At 60.2% G+C, this 20545-nt stretch overlaps 2 protein-coding genes across 2 annotated transcripts in view; both read left to right on the top strand.

The window, feature by feature from the left end:
* CEP170B (centrosomal protein 170B) overlaps positions 1–6942 on the top strand; it is a 16920-nt gene extending 9978 nt beyond the window's left edge. The window contains 13 exon segments of the mRNA XM_006903687.1: positions 7–274; positions 1129–1305; positions 1493–1504; positions 1730–1805; positions 1909–2832; positions 2835–3632; positions 4171–4399; positions 5359–5518; positions 5625–5768; positions 5853–5941; positions 6194–6287; positions 6412–6463; positions 6695–6942. Of these exon segments, the coding sequence (XP_006903749.1) occupies positions 7–274; positions 1129–1305; positions 1493–1504; positions 1730–1805; positions 1909–2832; positions 2835–3632; positions 4171–4399; positions 5359–5518; positions 5625–5768; positions 5853–5941; positions 6194–6287; positions 6412–6463; positions 6695–6942 (3271 nt within the window).
* A 4599-nt stretch (positions 6943–11541) lies between these two features.
* Positions 11542–18287, top strand: PLD4 (phospholipase D family, member 4). The gene is made up of 10 exons (XM_006902703.1): positions 11542–11568; positions 13427–13617; positions 14557–14734; positions 14935–15055; positions 15577–15704; positions 16231–16431; positions 16764–16903; positions 17247–17412; positions 17492–17588; positions 18085–18287. The coding sequence occupies exons 1-10, from the start codon at positions 11542–11544 to the stop codon at positions 18285–18287; spliced, it is 1452 nt and encodes a 483-aa protein (XP_006902765.1).
* The last annotated feature ends 2258 nt before the right edge of the window (positions 18288–20545 follow it).

Here is a 20545-nt window from a genome sequence, read left to right as displayed (position 1 = left end):
TGGCAGCGTGGGCCGCCGCTCCCGCCTGGCCCAGGACTTCATGGCGCAGTGTGCCCGCGAGGCCGCCCCTGCTGCCCGGCCGGGCCCCGACAAGGTGCCCCGGGCCCCCTCACCATCGCAGGGCGGCCCTGCGCCCCCACCGCCCACAGACCCCCAGCTGACCAAGGCACGCAAACAGGAGGAGGATGACAGCCTCAGCGATGCAGGTACCTACACCATCGAGACCGAGGTGCAGGACCAGGAAGTGGAGGAAGCCCGCAAGATGATCGACCAGGTGGGCGGGCAGTGGGGGAGTGGGCGTGGTGATTTACCAGGTGGGCGGAGCGAGGACTGGTGGTGATGGGTGTCAGGTGGGCGGGGATTGGGTGAGCGGATGTCATGTGGGCGGGGCCTGGGTGTTGATAGGCCAGGTGGGCGGGGACTGAGTGATAGAGAACCGTGTGGGTGGTGGATGGTAGCGTCTGATGGGGGGGCAGAGCAGGTGTGGGTTGGGGGTTGGGTGAGCACATGTCATGTGAGCGGGGCCTGGATGATGATGTGGGGGATGGGGTAGAGAGGGAGTGGGTGGGAATTGGGGGATAGGGTGTCATGTGGGTGGGGCCTGAATGATGTACCTGGTGGGCAGCGTAGAATAAGCAGGGATTGGGGTGATGGGTGTCTGGTGAGCAGGGTTAAGGTGGGAGTGGGTGGGGATTGGGTGATAGAGTACCATGTGGCTGTCAAATGGGCTGATGGAAGTGGGACTGAATGGGAACTGGGATAGTGATGCCTCTTGTGGACGGGGCAGGATGGGACTGTGTGAGGACTGGGGTGATGTCGCACCAGGTGGGCGAGATGACGGAACTGACTAGAGATTGGGGGCCCAAGTGGGGGATGGACCGAGTAAGTTGCAGGGACTGGGTATGGGAGCTCCGTTCAGGCTTGGCTGTGCCTGGTTGTGAGGGTGCTGGAGGCTGGCTATACTGAGGATTAGTTAGCCTGGGTTAGCCCTGCAATCCCAGGCCGGCTCACGGACCAGTCTGACCAAGCAGGCCCTCTGCCCTGACGGTAGCCTCGGGTAGGGCTTGTGTCTGTCAAGGGATGAGATCAGTACCCCAACTGCGGGCCCTGCTTGTCCCTTCCTGGCAGGTTTTTGGAGTGTTTGAGTCACCAGAGCTGTCTAGGACGTCCTCGGCCACTTTCCGTCCCGTCATCAGAGATGACAGAGAAGAGGCAGCTGAGGGGGATGTGGCCCAGCGACTTGCCCTTCTGCAGGAGTTTGCATCCCGGCCACCAGGTGCCGCAGCCTCACAGCCAGAGCAGCAGGTACAGCCCAGCAAGGCTGACTCAGGAGCCAGGCACCCGTGTCTGTGTGCCCCGACCAACAGCAGGCCCTAACTAAAGATGCAGTTGGGTTATAGTTAATGTGTTGGCACCCATCTGTCCTTCCTGTGGCCCTCCTGTCCCCTCCCCTGTGAGCTTATGCCCCGCCCTGTCTGCTCACCTCCCTCAGGTCCTCAGCCCTGCCCCTCACACCCCTCACACCCACACACACACCCCGTTCTCACACCTTGCCCCTTACACCCCTGCCCCTCTCGCGCGCGCACACACACACACACACACCCCGTTCTGACACCTGGCCCCTCACACCCCTGCCTGCTCACCCCCCCAGGTCAGCCCTGCCCCCACACCCTTCCCTGCTCACTCTGCTCTGCCCACTCGTGTCCATCTTCTGCCCTTTCCTCTGCAGGGCTGCACAGTGACTCAGAAGTGGGTGTCCCGCTGGGCCAGCCTGGCTGACAGCTACTCAGACCCTGGCTTGGCAGGTGAGGCGTGTGCTGGGACCTCAGAGGGCTACCAGGACAGCTCCTGGGACAGTTGTGTGCACACCCAGCAGCTTCCTGACCAGCTGTCATTCCACTTTTGCAGAAGATGGTGCTGGCCGCCGCGTAACAGAGCCTGAGGTGTCCCTGCCCTCACGGACACGGCGCCTCCTCCCGCAGCTGCCCAGTGAGCGAGCAGACAGTCCCGCAGGTCCAGAGGCCACCAGGAAGGCTGGGCCTGGGCCGCTGGAGCCCAGCAGTGAGCCAGCCAGCAGCCCACTCTTTGGCCGAGAGGATCTGGACCCCGATAGTCTCAGTGATGCCAGTGGGTCGGACGGTGGGTGGGACCCTGAGCAGGGCAAGGGGAAGCCGCCTGGAAGACACTGTAGTCCCCAGGAGGTACCAGCCAGCACACAAGGCCGACGCCCATCCTGGACCCCAGGGTAGCCAGCCCCCATCTCCTTCTTCATTGGAGACCAAAATGGAGAGGCTGTCCTCGCCAGGAAGTCCTGCACAACTCCAGGGGACACAGGGGGCCAGGGTCAGGTGCCTGTGCAGTGGGCAGCCCCGCCGGGCACACAGTCTCAGGACGGGCTCTACGTGAGCACCAGCGGGCGCATGGTCATCCAACTGTGTGGAGGGCACCCCCCAGAGCCGACAGGCCCTGACCCAGCCCCGCCAAAAGAGGCCCTGGCCTTCATCCGGCAGGAGAGCTTCACCAAGGAGTCAGCTAGTGGCCCACCGGCCCCAGGCAAGCTCCCCAACATCTCCAGTCACCCCCTACTCCAGGACCTGGCTGCTGTGCGAACTGCCCGCTCAGACCTCCACACCCAGGACACGCACCTGATCCTGAAAGAGACAGAGACAGCGCTGGCCGCCCTGGAGGCCCAGCTGCTCTCCAGGTCTGCAGAGGCAAAGACTGGGGGTCGCAGCCCCTCCCGGCCACCTGAGGATTCCCTGTCTGGTGACTCCGACACCGCCAGCTTGGCCAGCCTGCTCAGCGGCAAAAATGGGCCCAGCCCCACATCCCCCCAACAACTGGCCCTCAGAAGGACAGGCTGCCGGGCACACAAGACCCAGGGGGCTCCGCCCTGAGCAGCGCCAAGGGACGGCTGTCAGAGAAGCAGCAGCGCTCAGCAGGCCCAGCAGATGCTGGCCGTGGAGAACTGGCCCGGCGCCTGTCCATAAGGCGAGGTCACGGGCCCCGAGGGTCTCTGGACTGGCCGGATGAGGATCGAGGTTCCAGCCCCACCCACCTGCCCAGCTCAGACGTTGTCACATCAGACCAGGAGACATCTGGGTCGGCCAGGGTGGGGCGACCAGGCCCCCGGAGAAAGCCAGCGGCCACCCTGCCATCCCCTGCCGTACGGGAGGAGCAGAGCCGAGCGCCCAGCAGTGCTCAGAAGGTGCAGCAGGCCCTGACTCGCTCCAACAGCCTGTCCACTCCAAGGCCCACTCGGGCCTCCCGGCTGCGGCGAGCTCGCCTGGGCGATGCCTTGGACACGGAGGCTGCAGATGGGGAGCGGGGCACCCCTGGCAACCCCGAGCCGACAGCGAGGCCGCCCACGGAGCAGACCAAGAAGCTGTCGCGACTGGACATCCTGGCCATGCCCCGGAAGCGGGCAGGCTCCTTCACCGGCACCGGTGACACCGAAGCCACCCCTGCCCGCTCCGGCTTCTCTGGCCGAAGCGCTGAATTGTACTGTACCAGCCGCAAGCCCACCATGGCCGAGGCTCGGGCTGCTGCCAGGAAGACCGCCACGGCCTCCACGGCCTCCCGCCAGCCCTTCAGCAGGGCCCGCCCGGGCAGTGCCCGCTACCCCTCCTCCAGTGAGTGTGGGCCCTGGGTGCGGGTGGTGGAACCCCAAGATTCCTGTCCAGACCAGAGCCATCCCTGCTTGGCCACTTCCCTATGCCCTCTGGGTGCCAGTCGGGGCTGCCCTCTGAGCAAGAAAGAACAGAGTGAGGCTAGTGGTCATGTAGCAAGGACTCTGCTTGGCAAGTATACATTGCGCTTGCTACGATTACACTGCTTCCCGCCCCAGCAAGCCTTTGCCCCACCTGCAGTCATGGGACCCTGGGGCCCAGGGCAGGTGGGACTGAGGCGCCAGGTGGGCTCACCCTGCCGAGGTCATGCCAGGTGGGGCTTGGCAATGGTGGAGGGTAGTGTCTGCTGAGGCGTCTTCCTTGCTGTAGTGGGCAGTGGTCCTGTGGCTAGCCTGAACCTCAGCTGAATGCTGCCCAAGCCTGTGTGTTTGGTGTGCAGGCGGTGATGGCCAGGCTTGAGCGCTGTGGGGTCACTGGGCAGGGCTTTGGGTGCTGAGGGCACTGGTTTCTTCTTGCTTCTGAAACTGATTCATCTGGCCAGCCGTGGGGCGCCGGCAGCAGGGCTCGGATTACACATCCACCTCGGAGGAAGAGTGTGGCTCCCCCAAACACACGCGCTCCCATGCCTCAACAGCCACGCAGACCCCGCGGGCAGGCGGCTCCCACCACTCCCGGCCCCGGGCCCCCGGCTCCCGGGACACAGACGTCGAGGAGTTGGCCGACCCATATGGCCTCATGGTGCAGACCACTGAAATAGCAGAGATTGCCAGGTGAGCGGCCAGGGAGAGGGTTGTGGACGTGAGCGCAGAGCCATCCTCCACTGAATGGGCACGGTCAGGGGCCAGGTGACTGAGTGAAGAGAGAGCTGCCAGGAGGGTGGGGTTTCCATGCCCGGGGACCCCATCACAGTCTTTACTGCAAATGAACTTTGTCTTGGAGCTGGTCCCTGGAGATGGGGGAAGTGTCTTGGGGTGGAGAATGGGACTCCCGGCCAGGAAAGGTGCTGCTGTGCCCCCGAGAAGGAAAGTCAGGAAGACAGACTCAAAAACTTTGCCCTCCGTTCATTCAGAAAGAAAAACGTCCTGAACAAGGAGCAGTACCGTGAGGGTTTGGAGAGGGTTCAGCCTGGGGCACAGAACCACCAATGTATATCCTACAGATGACCCCCTACACAGGCTGGCCCCTCTACAGACGTCCCCGTACAACAGCCCACACACAGAGCACCCCCACACCGACCACTCCACAACCACTTCACTCCCAGATGGTCCCTGACACAGACCGCCCCACATTCCCAAGGGGCCCCTGCACGGACCATCCCCCTGCACAGAGCCCATACAGGGTCAGATCAAGGGACGGTAGGCTGGTGCAGACGGAACCTGAGGTGGAGCCTTCCTTTAGTTCCACAGCCAGCATGGCTGGAAGCGAGAGGGGAAAGGGCCTGTCCAGCCCAGGGCTGCTCATGACCACAGGATCTAGAAAAACAAGTCGGTTCAGAACGCAACCTGCTTGGCTTTGACTGGGCTGCTTGGGGGCATTGTGATAGACTGCCACACGGGGGTGTGGGCAGAATGTGTCCCCGCCCCTCACTCCTCACAGCAGATGTGGGCGTGGGCAGGATCTGGAGTGGCCGCTGGAGGACAGCGCCTCTCCCCACCCTGCGAGGACTCGGCCTTGGGGTGGGCACATACATCAGGGCCTTTGTGCCCCTCCCCCATTCTCCTGTTCTCAGACTAAGCCAAACACTGGTGAAGGATGTGGCCATCCTGGCCCGTGAGATCCATGACGTGGCTGGTGACAGTGACCCGCTGGCCTCGCCAGGCCCTACTCGCAGTCCCTCTCTCAGCAACGTGCCCAGTACCCCTGCCTCCACCATCTCTGCACGCGAGGAGGTGAGCGCCAGAGGCCCAGGTGATGCTAGAGGGCAGGGGTCAGTGTTAGGGGCATTGGTGGGACCCGCACAAACGGGGCTGCGGGCACCCCTGTGATCCTCTGCAGCTGGTGCAGCGCATCCCCGAGGCCAGCCTCAATTTCCAGAAGGTGCCACCCGGCGCCCTGGACTCCAGGGAGTTTGACCAGAACATGAACAACAGTCGTGAGGAACCCCTGGCCTCCAAGACGAGGCCTCGGAACCGCGAAGAGGCATGCCCCTTAACTAGCATGCCTGGTCGGGCACGGGGCGGGGGGGCGCAGGGGCACAAGAGCCTGACACCCCGCTCCTTCCAGGTGATCTTTGATAACTTAATGCTGAACCCCGTGTCCCAGTTGTCACAAGCCATCCGTGAGAACACAGAGAGTCTCACAGAGAAGATGAAGTGAGAGGCCATGGGCCTGGGGGCGGGGCCAGGCATAGGGGAAGGGGGTTGGGGCGGGGGCCAGGAGAGGAGGAGCCTGGGGGGAGGGCAGGACAGGACCAGGGAAGGGGAGGGGCCTTTGGGGGTGGGAGGAGGGAGACACACCCCCATCCGTCCCCGACCCCTGAGCTGGGGTGCCCTGGACACAGTCCAGCAGGGCAGTCCCCGGGTCAGGGTGAGTGGTGACCCTGCTCCCCTTCCCCTGGCGGGCAGGATTCTTTTCCAGAACACGGGGCACGCGTGGGAGGACTTGGAGGCCAGGCTCAATGCTGAGAACGAGGTGCCCATCTTGAAGACGTCCAACAAGGTAGGGGTTGCCCGCGGCAGGAGGGGGACCCCCACTGCCCCCCTAGCCAAAGCTCCCCGCCCTTGCCTGGACTGGACTGGCAGATGGGGTCAGGAGTTCTAGGCCAGGCCCTTCTTCTTTCCAGGAGATCAGCTCCATCCTGAAGGAATTGAGGCGCGTGCAGAAGCAGCTGGAAGGTGGGCGTGGCCAGCATGGCTTTAGGGGATGGGGGGGGGGGTCACCTGGGTCTCGTGGGACCCGAAGAGCCCATGGTGTGGAGGCAGGTCAGGGGTCTGGCAGGCAGGCAACCTCAGCAAGGGAGTGGCCAGGGCAGTAGCTGGGCACCCTTGGTGGGTGGGGGGAAGGCGGAGTCTCAGTCAGGTGCCCCCAGTGGGCAGGTCAGCACCTCTGCACCTCATTGCCTGCAGTCATCAACGCCATTGTGGACCCCAGTGGGAACCTGGACCTCGTGACGGGGAACAAGAGCTCAGGAGGCCAGGTTCATCCAGGAAGAGTCCAGCCAGCCAGCCAGAGCCCGTCACCCTCGGCGGAGACACTGCTGCCCACCCTGCGGCCGAGGGGCTTCCAGCCGCGGGTGAACTGTGGGTCCACAGGGCTCCTGGACCCAGTATTCCTGCCCGACTTCCTCCCCGATGCAGAGCATTTCCTCATTTAGGCCACCTCCACCCAGTTTGTCCTGTGTCCCCTGCCATACTGGCTGGCTCACCACCTACACCCCCACATGTGCCATAGCCCACACTTGTGTGGCCGTGCCCGTTTTCCGGCCTGCCAGCACTCCTCCCCAAACTCCAGCTCGGCCACCTCCTGGCCCATCAGTGGTCCCCACCTCATCTTCATCGCTGTCATTTTTGTCTTGCTGAGGAGAGTTTGGGCTGCAGTGGGACCCTCCTGGCATGCAGAGCTGAGTGACCACCCCAAAGGGGCTGATGAAGGCTACGGCGGACCTTTAGTGCCAAACACAGAGCTGGGGCCAGTGCCCACCCCGGGCTGAGAGAAGAAGCTGGCCAGCTTCACTCAGAGAGGCCTGGATACCTGCTGAGCCAGGGCCATGGCACTGCCCAGGGGAGGTGTGACTGTGACAGGCTTCTGGCTAGAAGGCCACTGCGTCTGTCTTCAGTGCCAACACAACTGCCAAAGCCCTGCCTCTAAGGGCTGTCTGGGAGCCGTGGGCTCGGGGAGCAGCACGGGCACACGTATACCCACACCTGCCTGGGAGCCGTGGGGTGGGCTTGGGGAGCAGCACAGGCACACGTACATGGGAGGAGCTGAGGTGGCTTTGCACTTGGATCCGGCCTTGGTCCTGGTGATTTGGAGAGGCACACCGAGCCTAAGTGGCTAGAAATCGAGCTTCTGGAAGCCCCTAGCTCAGCTGGCTGCACCTCGGGTCCCTTTCTCCAGGAGTGCTCTGGGGTCCTGATCTGACTTCTCAGGAGTCTCAGCTGAGAGCAGCTCTGTCCCTGGAGGCAGTTGAATCTGGGGATGCTCAAAGCCAAAGAGCCGTTAGCATGGCCAGTGGGAGAGGGAGTGTCCCCCACCAGGTGGCTGGGTTGGTTCTGGAGCCCACGCGGGTGATGCTGGCCGTCTGCTGCTGGGAGCCAGCTTGCTGTGTTTACATTTGTGGGTGTTGAGTCGTGTGCTTGGGTCCTGAGCACCCTGCCCCTCCTGTGTTTACGTGCGCAGTGGGAGGGGTCCTGCCCTGTCCCATCTGAGAGTCTGTCCACTTGGGGGAGGTGTTAGCCTCGCCTGCCCTGCATGCCCACACAGCTGCCCATAGCCTGGCCTCGCCACCCATGTCTGTCTCACTGGGGGGGGTCCTTGTCCACCCACCCCTCCTTGGCAATTGCCGTAAGATTTACTTTCATTCACAAGTTCATCTTTTCTCCCGTGTTGAGGTTTCTCACCCCTCGGTACATGGCCAGCCTGGGTGTGGGGCCTGTAACTTATTTGTCTGAGTTTTTTTGGGGGGTGTCCGTTCTCAGGTGGTTGTGTGGGTGTCTTTAAGAAAATGCTTATTTTATATGATTTCTCATGGAATTTGTTCTAATAAATCATTCTTCTATCACATGGTGACACACCAGTGTCTCCAGTCTGGTTTTTCCCTCACCAGTGGCAGCCATGGGGGTCCTCCCCCACACTGCAGAGACACCTTGGAAGTCCCACTCTAGAGACTGCAATTCAGAGAAGGTGCCACTATGGGGCACACTAGTGGAGAGGATAAAACCTTGTCTGGACATTGGTGCAGAAATAAGAATGTGGGTATGTCAGTGCTGCCCGGGGCTGGACACGTTCCCGTCACAGCTGATGGGGGTACAGGTTCCACAGGGAGCACCAAGACCACACCACATCGCCGCACCCCTTGCGCTTGAGAGAAACTTCTAGTCAGGCACCTCCAAAGTGACCTCTTGGCATGTTTGCAGCCCCTTATGGGGGTCTGAAGGTGACCACTGCCCTGCCCCTTGGGCTGCATGGAGGTCCTTGAGACAGATGGCCAGGGGCCACTGGAGCAAGTATAGACCCTTTGGGGGTCACTTTTACCCCACCAGGTCCTGGGACGGCCCTGGATCCAGATGGTTCTGCGTCCTGAGATGTCTGTTTGTGGCTCTGAGTTTCATGGGCTGTGGCACCCCAGGTCTGCAGGTGGGAAGAGAAATCTCAGCAACGGGTCAGGCTGCCCTGCAGAGGGTGAGGTCAGGGTCTGAGATTTGGGTTCTGCCGTGGACAGCTGGTACAGCAGTCAGAAAAGCAAAGGGTGTTTCTCAGCCTGGAAGGTTCTGGCTGAGAGGACATGGCAGTGCCATGGAGAAAGTTCTGGGCCCCAAGGGCGGAGGGATTTGAAGGCCAGGGTGTGAGAAGTGAGACAGGAAACAAACTAGAGGTGATGTGGGGGGAGAGAGAGCAGAGGGTCCAGGAGACAGGCAGGGGCCTATGTGCTAGAGCTGGGGACAGCAGCATACCAGATGGGGGGACATGTGGGCATCTGAGAGCCGGGGGTGGTGGGCATAAGTGGTGTGGACTTTAGGGGAGGAAGGGTTGCCAGTGAGCTTAGGAGCTACTTATGAGGGGAGTGGCTGGTTCTGAGCCTACTTCGGGTCCTGCATTATATGGACAAACTGGTAAACACACTGCAAATGGGTGACTTTGTCTCCAGGTAATTTATTATTGGCAAATATAAACATCATGTTCAGGAAAAAAATCCCATGTAATTTCTGTGCAGTATTTAGTTACTTTCTTCAAGGAAGTATTTTTTGGGGGGGAAATGCCGAAGATGGTCACTTACACTGTTGTTGTTAAGTGCCGTCGAGTCGCAGGTGACTCATATTGACCCTATGAAGGAGAGTCCTCAACACTTGGGTGTCTTTGATCCTCTCTCCAGGTTCATAGGGTTTCTGGAAGCAAGCTATTATGGAAATGAATGCCACTCCTTCCAAGCTTGTTTTAATTGGGGAGCTCCAGCCCACTCTCTGTCCGCTGGACTTACACTGGACTTACACCGTACAACAGCACAAATCAAAGTAAATTTTTATTTTGCTGAAAAGAAAATTGTGCTGCTCTCTCCATGGCGTAAGAGGACTCTGGTGCCTCTGTGGTAAAGAGCTAAGCTGGCAGTGCAGCGGCGCACTGTGTGAACCCACCGGAGCTCTGTGAGCGAGATGGACAGCCAACTCCCAGGAGATCTCCAGCCTTTGGAAATTCACTGCAGAGTCAGCTAGGAGTCAGTTCCCACTCAGCAGCAAATAACAAGTTTATGGTCCGCTTTAAATTCAGAAAAGGTGTGTAAGATTGTGTCCTTTCCCCATACCCAAGCAATCTGTACACTGGGAAAACCACTCAAGCTGGACTTGATCAAGAAGAAACTGGTGTCAGGATTGAAGGGGGACCTGTCAACGGCCTGTATTGGACAGGTGACACAACCTTGCTTGCAGAAAGGGAAGACTTAACGCACTTATTGCAGAAGATCAAAGATTACAGCCTTCGATTTTTGTTACATCTTGACACCAAGAAAACCGAAGTCTTGATTCAGGTACATAAGGCTGGCGGATTATGAGACTTTTTTTTATTATTATTTTGTGTGTGTATACCATCATACTGGATCTGACTGGTACAGGAGTAGATTGCCCCTCCTCCAGCAGAGCTTCTGATGGATTCAAACCTCATACCTCTGGGATTATAAAGTAGGCGGATTAGAGAAAAAAGAATCAGTAAGGAAGTGAGATTAAAAGAGAAGGCAGAAGGAATGGGGGAAGAACACAAAACCAGAGGAAAAGCAATGAGAAATACAAAACCCGAGCAAGAGGAAGGGCCCTGAACGCAGCACCAGATCTGTGTCCTTTACCACGGCAGTGCTGGATGGAGCTGGGGTCTGGCTCAGAACAGCGTGTCTGCCGGCCGAGCAGGAGAGTGGGCTTGGGGTGCCTAACCAGAGGAGAGCTTTTGCCTGTCTGTGACATGGTAGAAGCTCTAAGATGTGAGCTGTGTGTCCCCACCCTTCCAGTCCAGACGCCCTGGGGGTGGACACCCAGCCCGGGATACTTACTGCTGACCTAGTCTTCCTGGACAGGCCTGGTGTCTTTGCCAGTCCAGGGGACATGTCCTGTCACCAACCCCTCATGGAACATCCCCACCCCATCACCCCTCAGAGGGTGGAGTACAGTCATCCAGACTTCAGTCAGGGATGGTGGTGCTGTGAGGGTGCTGGTCACAGGACAACACTGCCTTGTACTCAGGGAACCCCAGTGTGGCAGGTGGATTCCTCTCTGGGTCCAGCCACACCCCCACATTCTGCAGTATGGGATCCCAGCCACACCCTCACATTCTCCAATTTTTGTTTCCATTCCCCAAGTTGAGGTCCCAGCAGCTAGTTCCCTGAATTCTCCAGAGTGGGGAGCCTGTTTCCCAGCCTCCCTTAAAGCTGAGTGCTGCTGTATGAATTTGGAGTCCAAATTCAAACCAAAAACCTGCGGACTTTCAGGAAGTCGGCTGTTGGGAGCTCAGAGGTGCAGACTGAGCTCCAGCAGCCATGAGGCCACCGTGAACCCCAGAGGTCAGGAGTCTGCAACCGTGGATGAGGCACTGGCTAGCAGTTAGTGGGAGGGATGCCCCCACCCTGTGCAGGCCACGCCCTCCAGCCTGCCTGCTCCACAGATGTCTTTCAGACATGCAGAGGGTGAAAGCAGAGAGGAAGTGCATCTAAGGGGGAGAGTGTGTGGAGAGCTGGGTGCCGGGAGGTACTCCACTGCAGACTGTGCTGGACGCTATGGGTGCCAAGGCAGCCGCCCCAGAGGTGAGAGGGAAGCCAGGCAAGAAGGGCCAGACTTCAGGGGCTCCCACGGCCATGGTCCTCTGTCAGCCATGCAGGGTGGAAGGTGGGGACCAGCCACTGCAGGCTGGGCAAGCTTGGTGGCTTGTCACCTGTGCCCACTGCTTGGAGGTGCCACCATCGCTGGGTCATTCTCTCAACATGGCCAGTTAGTAGGGCCCAGAACACATAAACCCCACCCAGGGACCAGTCTCCCCAGCTTCTGGGATGGTGAAGTTGGAGATCCCCTTCTGTTCTGGGGACCTGTGGCCATAGGAAGTGCCTCAATGACTCCAGGGTGGGGACAAAGTTCAGGGAGGGGAGGCACAACTTGTCTGGGGGACCCAGGGTCCCTGCCAGCCCAGTGTGGGTGCCCCAGACTTCAGTAGAGGAAGGGCATACTCCACCATTGTCCTGTAAAGGGGCACTCTGCTTTTGTGGGGATGGGAGACTGAGGTCCACTCTGTGGACACTTTGTGGGGCACCTTGGGCTCCTATCGGCCCCAGGTGGGAGGGAAAGACTGGTTTCCACTCTGGCACCTGGGCATGAGGTGTCAAGTTTGTTGAGGTTCTCTGAGGTCTCCCACACCTGGAGCCTCTCTCGAGGTGACTTCTGGGGCTCCACATCTGAGCCGCACTGTAGAGTTCCAGGTCCTGCTAGCCCTGCTCCCAAGCTGTAAGGGCCAGAGCCTTGGAGACCAACCCCTGGTACCTCTGAAGTTTGGCAGCCCAGGTGCCAGATTCTGGCCTTGTTGAGGACACCACTGACCACCACAGGCCACCATGAGCCAGGAACAGCCTGGTTATGTCCACCAGAAGGAGATGTTTCCCAGGGCTCCAGGACCACCAGGATCACCCAGGCTTTTCCTCATACCCAGGCCTCTGCCCTCAGGCCCTCAGGCCCTCAGGCCCTCAGGCTGTCAGGCCCTCAGGACCGCAGGTGGGGGGCAAAGGGGCATGGTGTTGGGCTGTAGGCAGGCATGCTGGGGAAAGCAGAAGCGGTTTGAGCCTCATTTGCATTGCAGTTGAGACAAGGAACTGAGATGCAGACACCTGGCAGTCCCCCCTTTCCAGAGAGAGGACGAGGGGACACTCCCACCCATGTAGCTGATGCGCACGGGAGAGAACACAGCGAAAGTGGAAAAAAAGAAAGGAAACCACCCAGCTGCTGTGGTGCAAAGACCCACCAGGGCTGTGCTCCAGGGTTTCAGTGGGGATGGACACATTAGCGTCCAGCTCTAGGGTTTCAGTGCGGGTGGACACATTGGGGTCCACTCAGAAGCTGCCCCTGAGTCAGCCTGTGCTGTGGGCTGTAGCGAGGAGTCAACAACTCCTCAGTGGCCCCAGACATGGGCAGCAGAAGCGCCCAGGGCTCCTGGGGTCCCAGGAGTGTCTAGGGAGGGTATCCCCATGGGCTTGTCTCTGGTCCAGCAGCCAGGCTGCCCCATGCTGGTGACGCAGAGTGTCCCTTACAGGTGGCCCTGAGACCTCCACAGAGAAGCATGGGGATCCATCCCTGGCCCTGCTCCACAGCCCACTACAGGGACAGCCAGGTGTGAGGGGACCATAGAGATAGTGGAGCCTTGGTCAGCATGGAGAGGACAGGAGTTGGTCAGCCATCAGGTCCTTGAGGGCTGGAGTCACATGTTGGAGGGCAAATCCAGCAGTCTGGGCTACAAGGATCTGCCCACAGCATCCCAAGGGAACCTGGCTACTCTAATGCTTGTCCATGAGGGAGCGCCATTCTGCTCAGTTCAACCCCCAGAGCCTGGACAGCCCCCTTTGCAACCTGGAACACTCAGAGCTGCCCCAGGACCCAAGGTGACCCTTGACTCCACTGCAGGTGCTGGGAGGCCTGGCAGTTCTGAGCCTCGGGGCCTTGGCCCTTGCTCTCCTCCTGTGGCAAGCATCCCTTCCATCCACCTCGGGCGAGAGACAACTTGAGGAGGAACCTGCCCCATCCTGGCACCGTGGCGCCCACCTGGCCTGGGATCTCAGAGAAGAGGAGGTGTCCACACGGCAGGACAACTGCCAGTGCGTGGGAGCCAGAATCAGTCCTGCTGCCCAGGCTCCATGGCCACCGGAGACCCCCAGACCGACTCCTCCCAGGGAAACACCTCGTCCACCTCTGCCCACCCCCACCAGACCACCTCAGAGAAGCTCTGCCCCGTCTCCACCCAAGACCCAGTTCAACTCCCCCAGAGAAGCCCCATGTCCACCTGTACCCGAGCCCCCATGACGCTCCTGTCCAGGCAGGAAGTGAAGCTGGAGAAGAGCAGCCCTCTGCACACCTGTCCCTCACAGTACACATCCCTACCTCACCCGCATCTCTCCTTGGTCCCCTCTACCCCACACTGTACACCTGCCCCCCACCTCACACCTGTACCCCATCTACAACTCATCTCTGCCCCTGCATGACTGTCCCTTGATCTTGCACACCTGACCCCCACCTGCCCCCTGGCCCCACTTCCCCACCTTCCCCCCTGCCCCCTACCTGCATACTTGTCCCACCACCTGTCTTGCACACCTGGAGATAAGTCTATGCACTTCAGGCCAATCTCCTCCTTCTGAGTCAGTGACACCGGACCCATTGGTTCTGCTGGACCCAGGGCACCCTTCTGGGGTGAGGTGGGCTGGAACCTGGCCCTAAATTGGCTTTCTAGCCCACCCCATCCACCCTCTCCCTGGACCATCTGCAGGGTCCTTCTGCCCCTGAAGATTGCTGAATTAGACTTGCATCTGCCCAGTCAAGGAGGTGCCAGGCTGTGAAGCACCATGTTCCCCAGGCCCTGTCCCTATCTCTTGATTCTGGGCCCTCCCGAAGTGGGGTCTGTGTGAGGCACTCAGGCTCCTTGTTCCCAGGTGGGGTCTATGAGGTGGGGACTGGGAGGGGCTCAGCCACCTTGTTCCTCGAGTATGAGTTCTCCTGAGGAGGGGGCTGGGGGAACTCAGTCTGTTCTCCCCACTGTGCAGGCTGGTCCTCGTGGAGAGCATACCCCAGAACTTGCCTCTGTCTAATCTGACTGCCCAGCCGCTAGCCCAGGCCTGGCTGCGGCTACTCGACATTGCCCAGGAGAGTGTCCATGTGGCCTCCTACTACTGGTCCCTCACAGGGCCTGACATCGGCATCCATGACTCCTCCTCCCAGCTGGTAGGCCCCCTGACTTGAGGGCCCTGCTGCACTGGGCTATGGGGCCATGCCCTGGGCCAGTTTTGGGGGTGGAGGAGGATGGGGACAAGGCCCCGGGCTGGCTTGGAGATGGGAAAGAGAGGGCCAAGCCCCGGACATGCTCCTGAGAGGGAGTGAAGAAGTCATCTTGGGGGCCAGCCCCACATTCCGTCTGCCCCCAGGGAGAGGCACTTCTGCAGAAGCTGCTGCAGCTCTTGGACAAGAACATCTCCTTGGCTGTGGCCACCAGCAACCCAACGCTGGCCACGAAGTCTACAGACCTGCGGGTGCTGGCTGCCCGGGGTAGGTGCCTGTGAGCTCAGCGGGCCCTGGACCCTGGGACGAGGGCAGGACAGGGCTGTGTGGTCTGAGGCTGGGTGCCCCCCACCCCGAGCCACCTCAGCCTAGAGGGAAGGGCAGGGCACTCCATCTGCTCACCCTGGACTGTCATGCCAGCCCCTGACCAGAGCACCAGGCAGTGCAAGCTCTCGGGAAGGAGGGAGGAAGGATGGAGGGAGAGAGGGAGGGAGGCAAGGAAGGAAGGATGGATGGAGGGAGGGAGTGAAGGAAGGAAATTGGTGGGTGGGAGGGAAGGAAGGATGGACAGAGGGACAGAGAGAGGGAGGAAGGGAGGCAGAGCGGACCAGACAGGGACCCTCAATCGGGAGCAGGAATCCCGGTGGCCTGGAGGCCTGGCCAGCCCTGAAGAGGAGGGGTGATGCCTCAGCAGCAGAGCAGTACTGGCGACAAGGACTGACTTGGGGTGTGAGCATCAGCTCCCCAGGTCAGCATGACGAGCCTGTGGGCTTCTTGTGTTCTGCCAGGTGCCCAGGTGCGGCGTGTGCCCATGGGGCGGCTCACTGGTGGCGTTCTGCACTCCAAGTTCTGGGTGGTGGACAGGCGGCATGTCTACCTGGGCAGTGCCAACATGGACTGGCGGTCCCTGACGCAGGTAAGTCCAGGGCACTGAGCTTGGGTCCCCAGGTGGACAGCAGGTTCCTGGACAAAGATGGCATCACAAGTCGACCGAGGGAAGCTGAGTGACATCTGTGATGTCTCAGCAGTGACGGCAGCAGGAGACTGGTTTGAAGCAGGATGCTGACCGAGGGAGGGCAGGGGACACCGCCGAGCTGGGGCCTCCTAGAAATGGCGGTGGACCGTGGGCCCACGGATGTGGCGGCTACTGCGTGTGGTCGCTGTGAGACGAAGCCGCCTGCCTCCTTGCGGGTTCTCACAGGACATCATTCCAGACCATCAAAGCCCTGAGCTCCACTGCAAGTGCACTCTCTAGTTTGGGGCCCTCCAGAGGGTGCTGCAGAAGGCCCCCTGTAGTAGCGGCTGTGCTCCAGCAAGCCTTGAGGTGCAGCAGTGGGGCCCCATCTGGAGGACCTGGGGACTCCCAGTTGCATCCCCTCAGTGCGCCTGGTGAAGGTGGGAGACCTGAAGCCACACCTCTCCAGCCCTTGACCTGTCTACAGGTGAAGGAGCTGGGCGTGGTCATTTATAACTGCAGCCATCTGGCCCGAGACCTGGACAAGACTTTCCAGACCTACTGGATGCTGGGCGCACCCAAGGCCATCCTCCCCAAAGCCTGGCCTCGGAACGTCTCAACCAACGTTAACCGCTTCCGGCCCTTCCGGGGTCACTTCCACGGGGTGCCCACCGCTGCCTACTTCTCGGTGAGGGGCTGATTGCATCACTGTCCTATCACTGTTCCCCAGGCCCAAATGGCCTTCTCCATGGAGGCCGAGACCCAGTGACCGAGGGGCGACCAGCCAGGAACCTTCCCCGGGACAATAGTGGGCCCGCCCCACTGCTCAGGGTTCCTCAGACTCGGGCCCCTGAGCAGACTCCCTGGGCCGGGGAGGGCCTGCTGGCCCCGTCCTGTTTTCCCACATGGACTGAGGCTGCTCCAGGGCCCTGCTCGGCCTCTTCCACCACACACGGAGTTGGTCTGGCCAAGCGTCCGGCTAAGGGATGGAGTTAGGTCCTCACTGAGCCCCTCTGGCAGGCCTCGCCACCCGTGCTCTGCCCCCATGGCCGCACGCGAGACCTCGACGCACTGCTGACAGTGATGGGGCAGGCACGCGAGTTTCTCTACGCCTCGGTCATGGAGTACTTCCCCACCACGCGCTTTAGCCGCACGCCCAGGTGTGCGCGGGCGGCGAGGGGTGCGCGCGCGGGCGGCGAGTTGGGTGTGTGGATGAAGCTGGGAACATAGGCAGGACCTGATGTATGGACAGCGTTAGTGAGTGGGCTGGGCGGGTGCATGGAGGGAGCTGGGTGAATGGGCGGGGCCGATATATGGGTGGAGCCAGGTGCGTGAGGCGGAGTCAGGTGCGTGGGCAGAGTCAGGCTCATGGGTGGGACCTGATGCATGGGTGGCGTTGGTGAGTGGGCAGGGCGTGGGCAGGGCCTGGGCAGTCAGGCCCACTCTGCTGTGATCACTGTTCAGAGCACCTCCTGCAGACTCACCCAGCCCTGCTTAACTCAGGTACTGGCCAGTGCTCGACAACACCCTAAGGGCAGCAGCCTTCAGCAGGGGCGTCCACGTGAAGCTGCTGGTCAGCTGTTGGCTCAACACGGACCCCACCATGTTTCCCTACCTGCGGTCTCTGCAGGCTCTTAGGAACCCTTCAGCGGGCATCTTTGTGGACGTGGTGAGAACCTCTCCCAGGGGATAGTGGGCAAAGCAGTCCCTGTCCCCTACCCAGCCTGACACCTCTGTTTGCCCTGAAGAAAGTTTTCATCGTGCCTGCGGGGAACTACTCCAGTGTCCCCTTCAGCAGAGTGGACCACAGCAAGTTCATGGTCACCGAGAAGGCAGCCTATATTGGTGAGTGCAGGAAAAGACTGGGGCCAGTCCCTGCCCAGGGCGTTGAAGCCGAGGGGGCGGCATGACACCCGAGGCCTAAACCCACAGAGTGATTTAGTCTCTGGGGTGCGTGGATGGAACCGAGTGTGTCACTAGCGATAGACGAGGGTGCTAAGGGTGGGCCAGGGACCCAGCATGAACCTTCGGTACAGGGGAGCTTCAGAAGGGGTCCAGGTCCCTGGTGGACTTGGTGAGCAGGCATTGCCAGCTTCCCATGGCCACACTGGGCAGGTGAAGAATCCTCAACACAGAGCCTTCAGAACCCTAGCCGGGCCATCTGTCCACCCCTCTTTGGTCAGGATCCTGGGAGAGGTCCACATCTCAGGAGCTGGCTGGCCATGCGTGCCAGAGCCAGGGCTGCCGTATGGGGGCTGGAGGAAGCCAGGTAGCCAGGAAGCACCTTCAAGCCTGCACGGGTCCTGTGAGCCCCGTGACAAGCACCTGTCCACCTCCCCAGGCACCTCCAACTGGTCTGAGGATTACTTCAGCAGCACTTCAGGTGTCGGCCTAGTGGTCAGCCAGAGAGCACCCCATGGCCAGCAGGGGGTCCCCACGGTGCAGGAGCAGCTGCGGCAGCTCTTCGAGCGGGACTGGGCCTCCCCGTATGCTGTGGGTCTGGACAGACAGGCTCCAGGCCAGAATTGCATCTGGGGGCGCTGAGGCCAGCAGTCCATTTCAAGGACACTGCCCTCTCTGACGGTCCTCTCAGCATCGCCCCTACTCAACTCCTGGGACATGGTCAGGACCACCTCACCCTCAAGGCCTTCACAAGCACTGTTCTCTAAACCTGGCTCTTCCTGAACCTTACTCCTGCAGGAAACCCTCCTCAGCTCCCCAAAAGCCCGACCCACTGCCCTCCCATCGGCTCTGACTCACGGTGGCCCAGTGCAGGACAGAGAGCCCACCCGCAGGGTCCCCAGGGCTATGGTGAACTGGAAGGAGCCCTGGCTGCTGACCCACAGTTATGCGGTGGGCTCTCTCTCTCTCTTGTGTGGCCTTCACAGACCTAGTGGAGGCTCAGCCGCTGGCCGCTTCCAACTCGATGCCCCATAACAACGCTTATAATGCAAACTAAGTGCTTCCTCTTTGTGTCTGGAGCCCTGAAATGGAGCACTTAATCACTGCACTACTGGTCCCACTAGCCGCCATGTGCTTCTCTCCCTCTGTGTCAGTCCAGCACCACCATGTACTCCTCAGTCCTGCTCAGGCTGGTCTTCAAGTGGAGGGATGAGTGCTGACACCTCACTTCCACGGGGATCCCGCAGGCTGGGGGTGGAACCCAGACTGTGGGGCGGCCTTAGGGGTGAGCCTAAATCAACAAGAGAGTTCCAGTTCCACGGGGCAGGATCTGGTGCTCAGGGGTGGACCTGCATCTGAACAATAGAATCTACTGATGCACATCTGAGGGGCAGTGTCTGGTGCCCAGGGGAGGGCCCATGCCTTGGGGGCGGGCCTAGTGTGCAGGGGCGGGTCCATGTCTGAGGGGCAGAGTCTAGTGCCCAGGGGCGGGTCCACATCTGGAGGCAGAGTCTGGTGTCCAGGGGCGGGCCCATGCCTAGGGGCGGGCCCACGTCTGAGAGGCGGAGTCCGGTGCATAGGGGTGGACCCATGTCTGAGTCCTGGGGTGAGTGGGCAGTTACTCTGTGCCACAATCACACAGAACTCATGTGGTGAGAACTGGCATCCAGCAGTCCTTCGAGCCGGAGGGAGCCAGGCCAAGTATCCCTCAGAGGGCTTGTGCCCATGGACCATGGAGGGAGGTTGATGACAGGGTGGGTCCCTGAAGCTCCTTCTGCTGCTTCCCGTGGAGAAATGGAGTGGGTTCCTCGGGGAGCAAGCCTCTGAGACCCCAGTGTCACGGAGTGCAGTTGTCCCTTGGACCATACTGCACTCGGTGCTTGCTACCTGTGCTGCTGTGTGCGTATGTGCTGTTTCTCTGTGTCTGAATGTCAGGTGTGACTGTACACCTGTGTGTCTGTGCATGTGTGAGTATTTCTGTGCCTGGTTAACTGTGTGTGTCTACATGTGTGTGACTTTGCGCCTGTGTACATAACTCTGTGTGCACGTTTATGTTTGCTCGTCTGTGTACATAACTCTATGTGTACTTGTATGTTTACTCGTCTGTGTGTATATCTGTGTGTATGTACCTGTGCATGTGTGCACATGTCTGTGTGTATTTCTGTGTGTGCACTTATCTGTGTGTGAGTCCCCCGAAGACAGTGAGCTCTGAGGGCAGGAGGGGTCATTTTCTCTGTCGCTCATCACACCTGTGATAGGAGGCCCCTGGGAAATAATAAACATCTTGATGGACACTGGCTATAAAATTACCACTCCATGCCCACTGCCACGCCTGCAGCCACACCCACACCAGCACCCATGCCCACAGCCACGCCCACACCAGCAGCCACGCCCACACAACACCCATGCCCACAGCCACGCCCACACCAGCAGCCCTTCCCACAAGACAAAGCCGTCAGATGCTCATGTCTAGTTTATTTAGCAACACCCTCTTCTCCACTCACACCTCCAAGGCACCCTCACACTGATGGGAGCTCTTGTGGGACTGGGGTGCAGCGTATACAAGGCTTTGGGGGAGTTAGACACACCGAAGAAGCTGAGTACAAGGGTCCATGTTTGCAGGACTGTGATGGTTGGTCACACAGGCATCTGTCCACTGCGTTCTTAGTCCTCTGAATGGAAGCGGATGAAGCATTATGGGGTGGGGTGTGCAGTACACGTGCCAGAGCTCTGCTTTGGGGTTTTATGTGTGTGGACAGGTGTACGTGCTTGTGTGCCAGCGTGCGTGAATGTCTGTGTGCATCTGTGTGCACCACACCTGTGTGTGCATGTGTGAGATCTGGGGGCATGTCAGGGAGCAGCGCTCCTCTGCGGCAGGGTCAGTCTCTTCTCTGTGGATG

This window comes from Elephantulus edwardii, unplaced genomic scaffold (genome assembly GCF_000299155.1).
Source record: "Elephantulus edwardii isolate Elephantulus edwardi_28Jun2011 unplaced genomic scaffold, EleEdw1.0 scaffold00440, whole genome shotgun sequence".
Taxonomy (NCBI): Eukaryota; Metazoa; Chordata; class Mammalia; order Macroscelidea; family Macroscelididae; genus Elephantulus; species Elephantulus edwardii.
Note: the sequence above shows the minus strand (reverse complement) of the source record. Positions and strands in the feature narration are given on the sequence as shown.

Excerpts from the sequence above, each read along its gene's own strand:
- PLD4 (XM_006902703.1), top strand. The coding sequence starts at position 11,542 with ATGGGTGCCAAGGCAGCCGCCCCAGAG. Across the intron at positions 15,056-15,576 it reads GCGGGTGCTGGCTGCCCGGG|GTGCCCAGGTGCGGCGTGTG; the intron begins GTAGGTGCCTGT and ends GTGTTCTGCCAG. Across the intron at positions 15,705-16,230 it reads ACTGGCGGTCCCTGACGCAG|GTGAAGGAGCTGGGCGTGGT; the intron begins GTAAGTCCAGGG and ends ACCTGTCTACAG.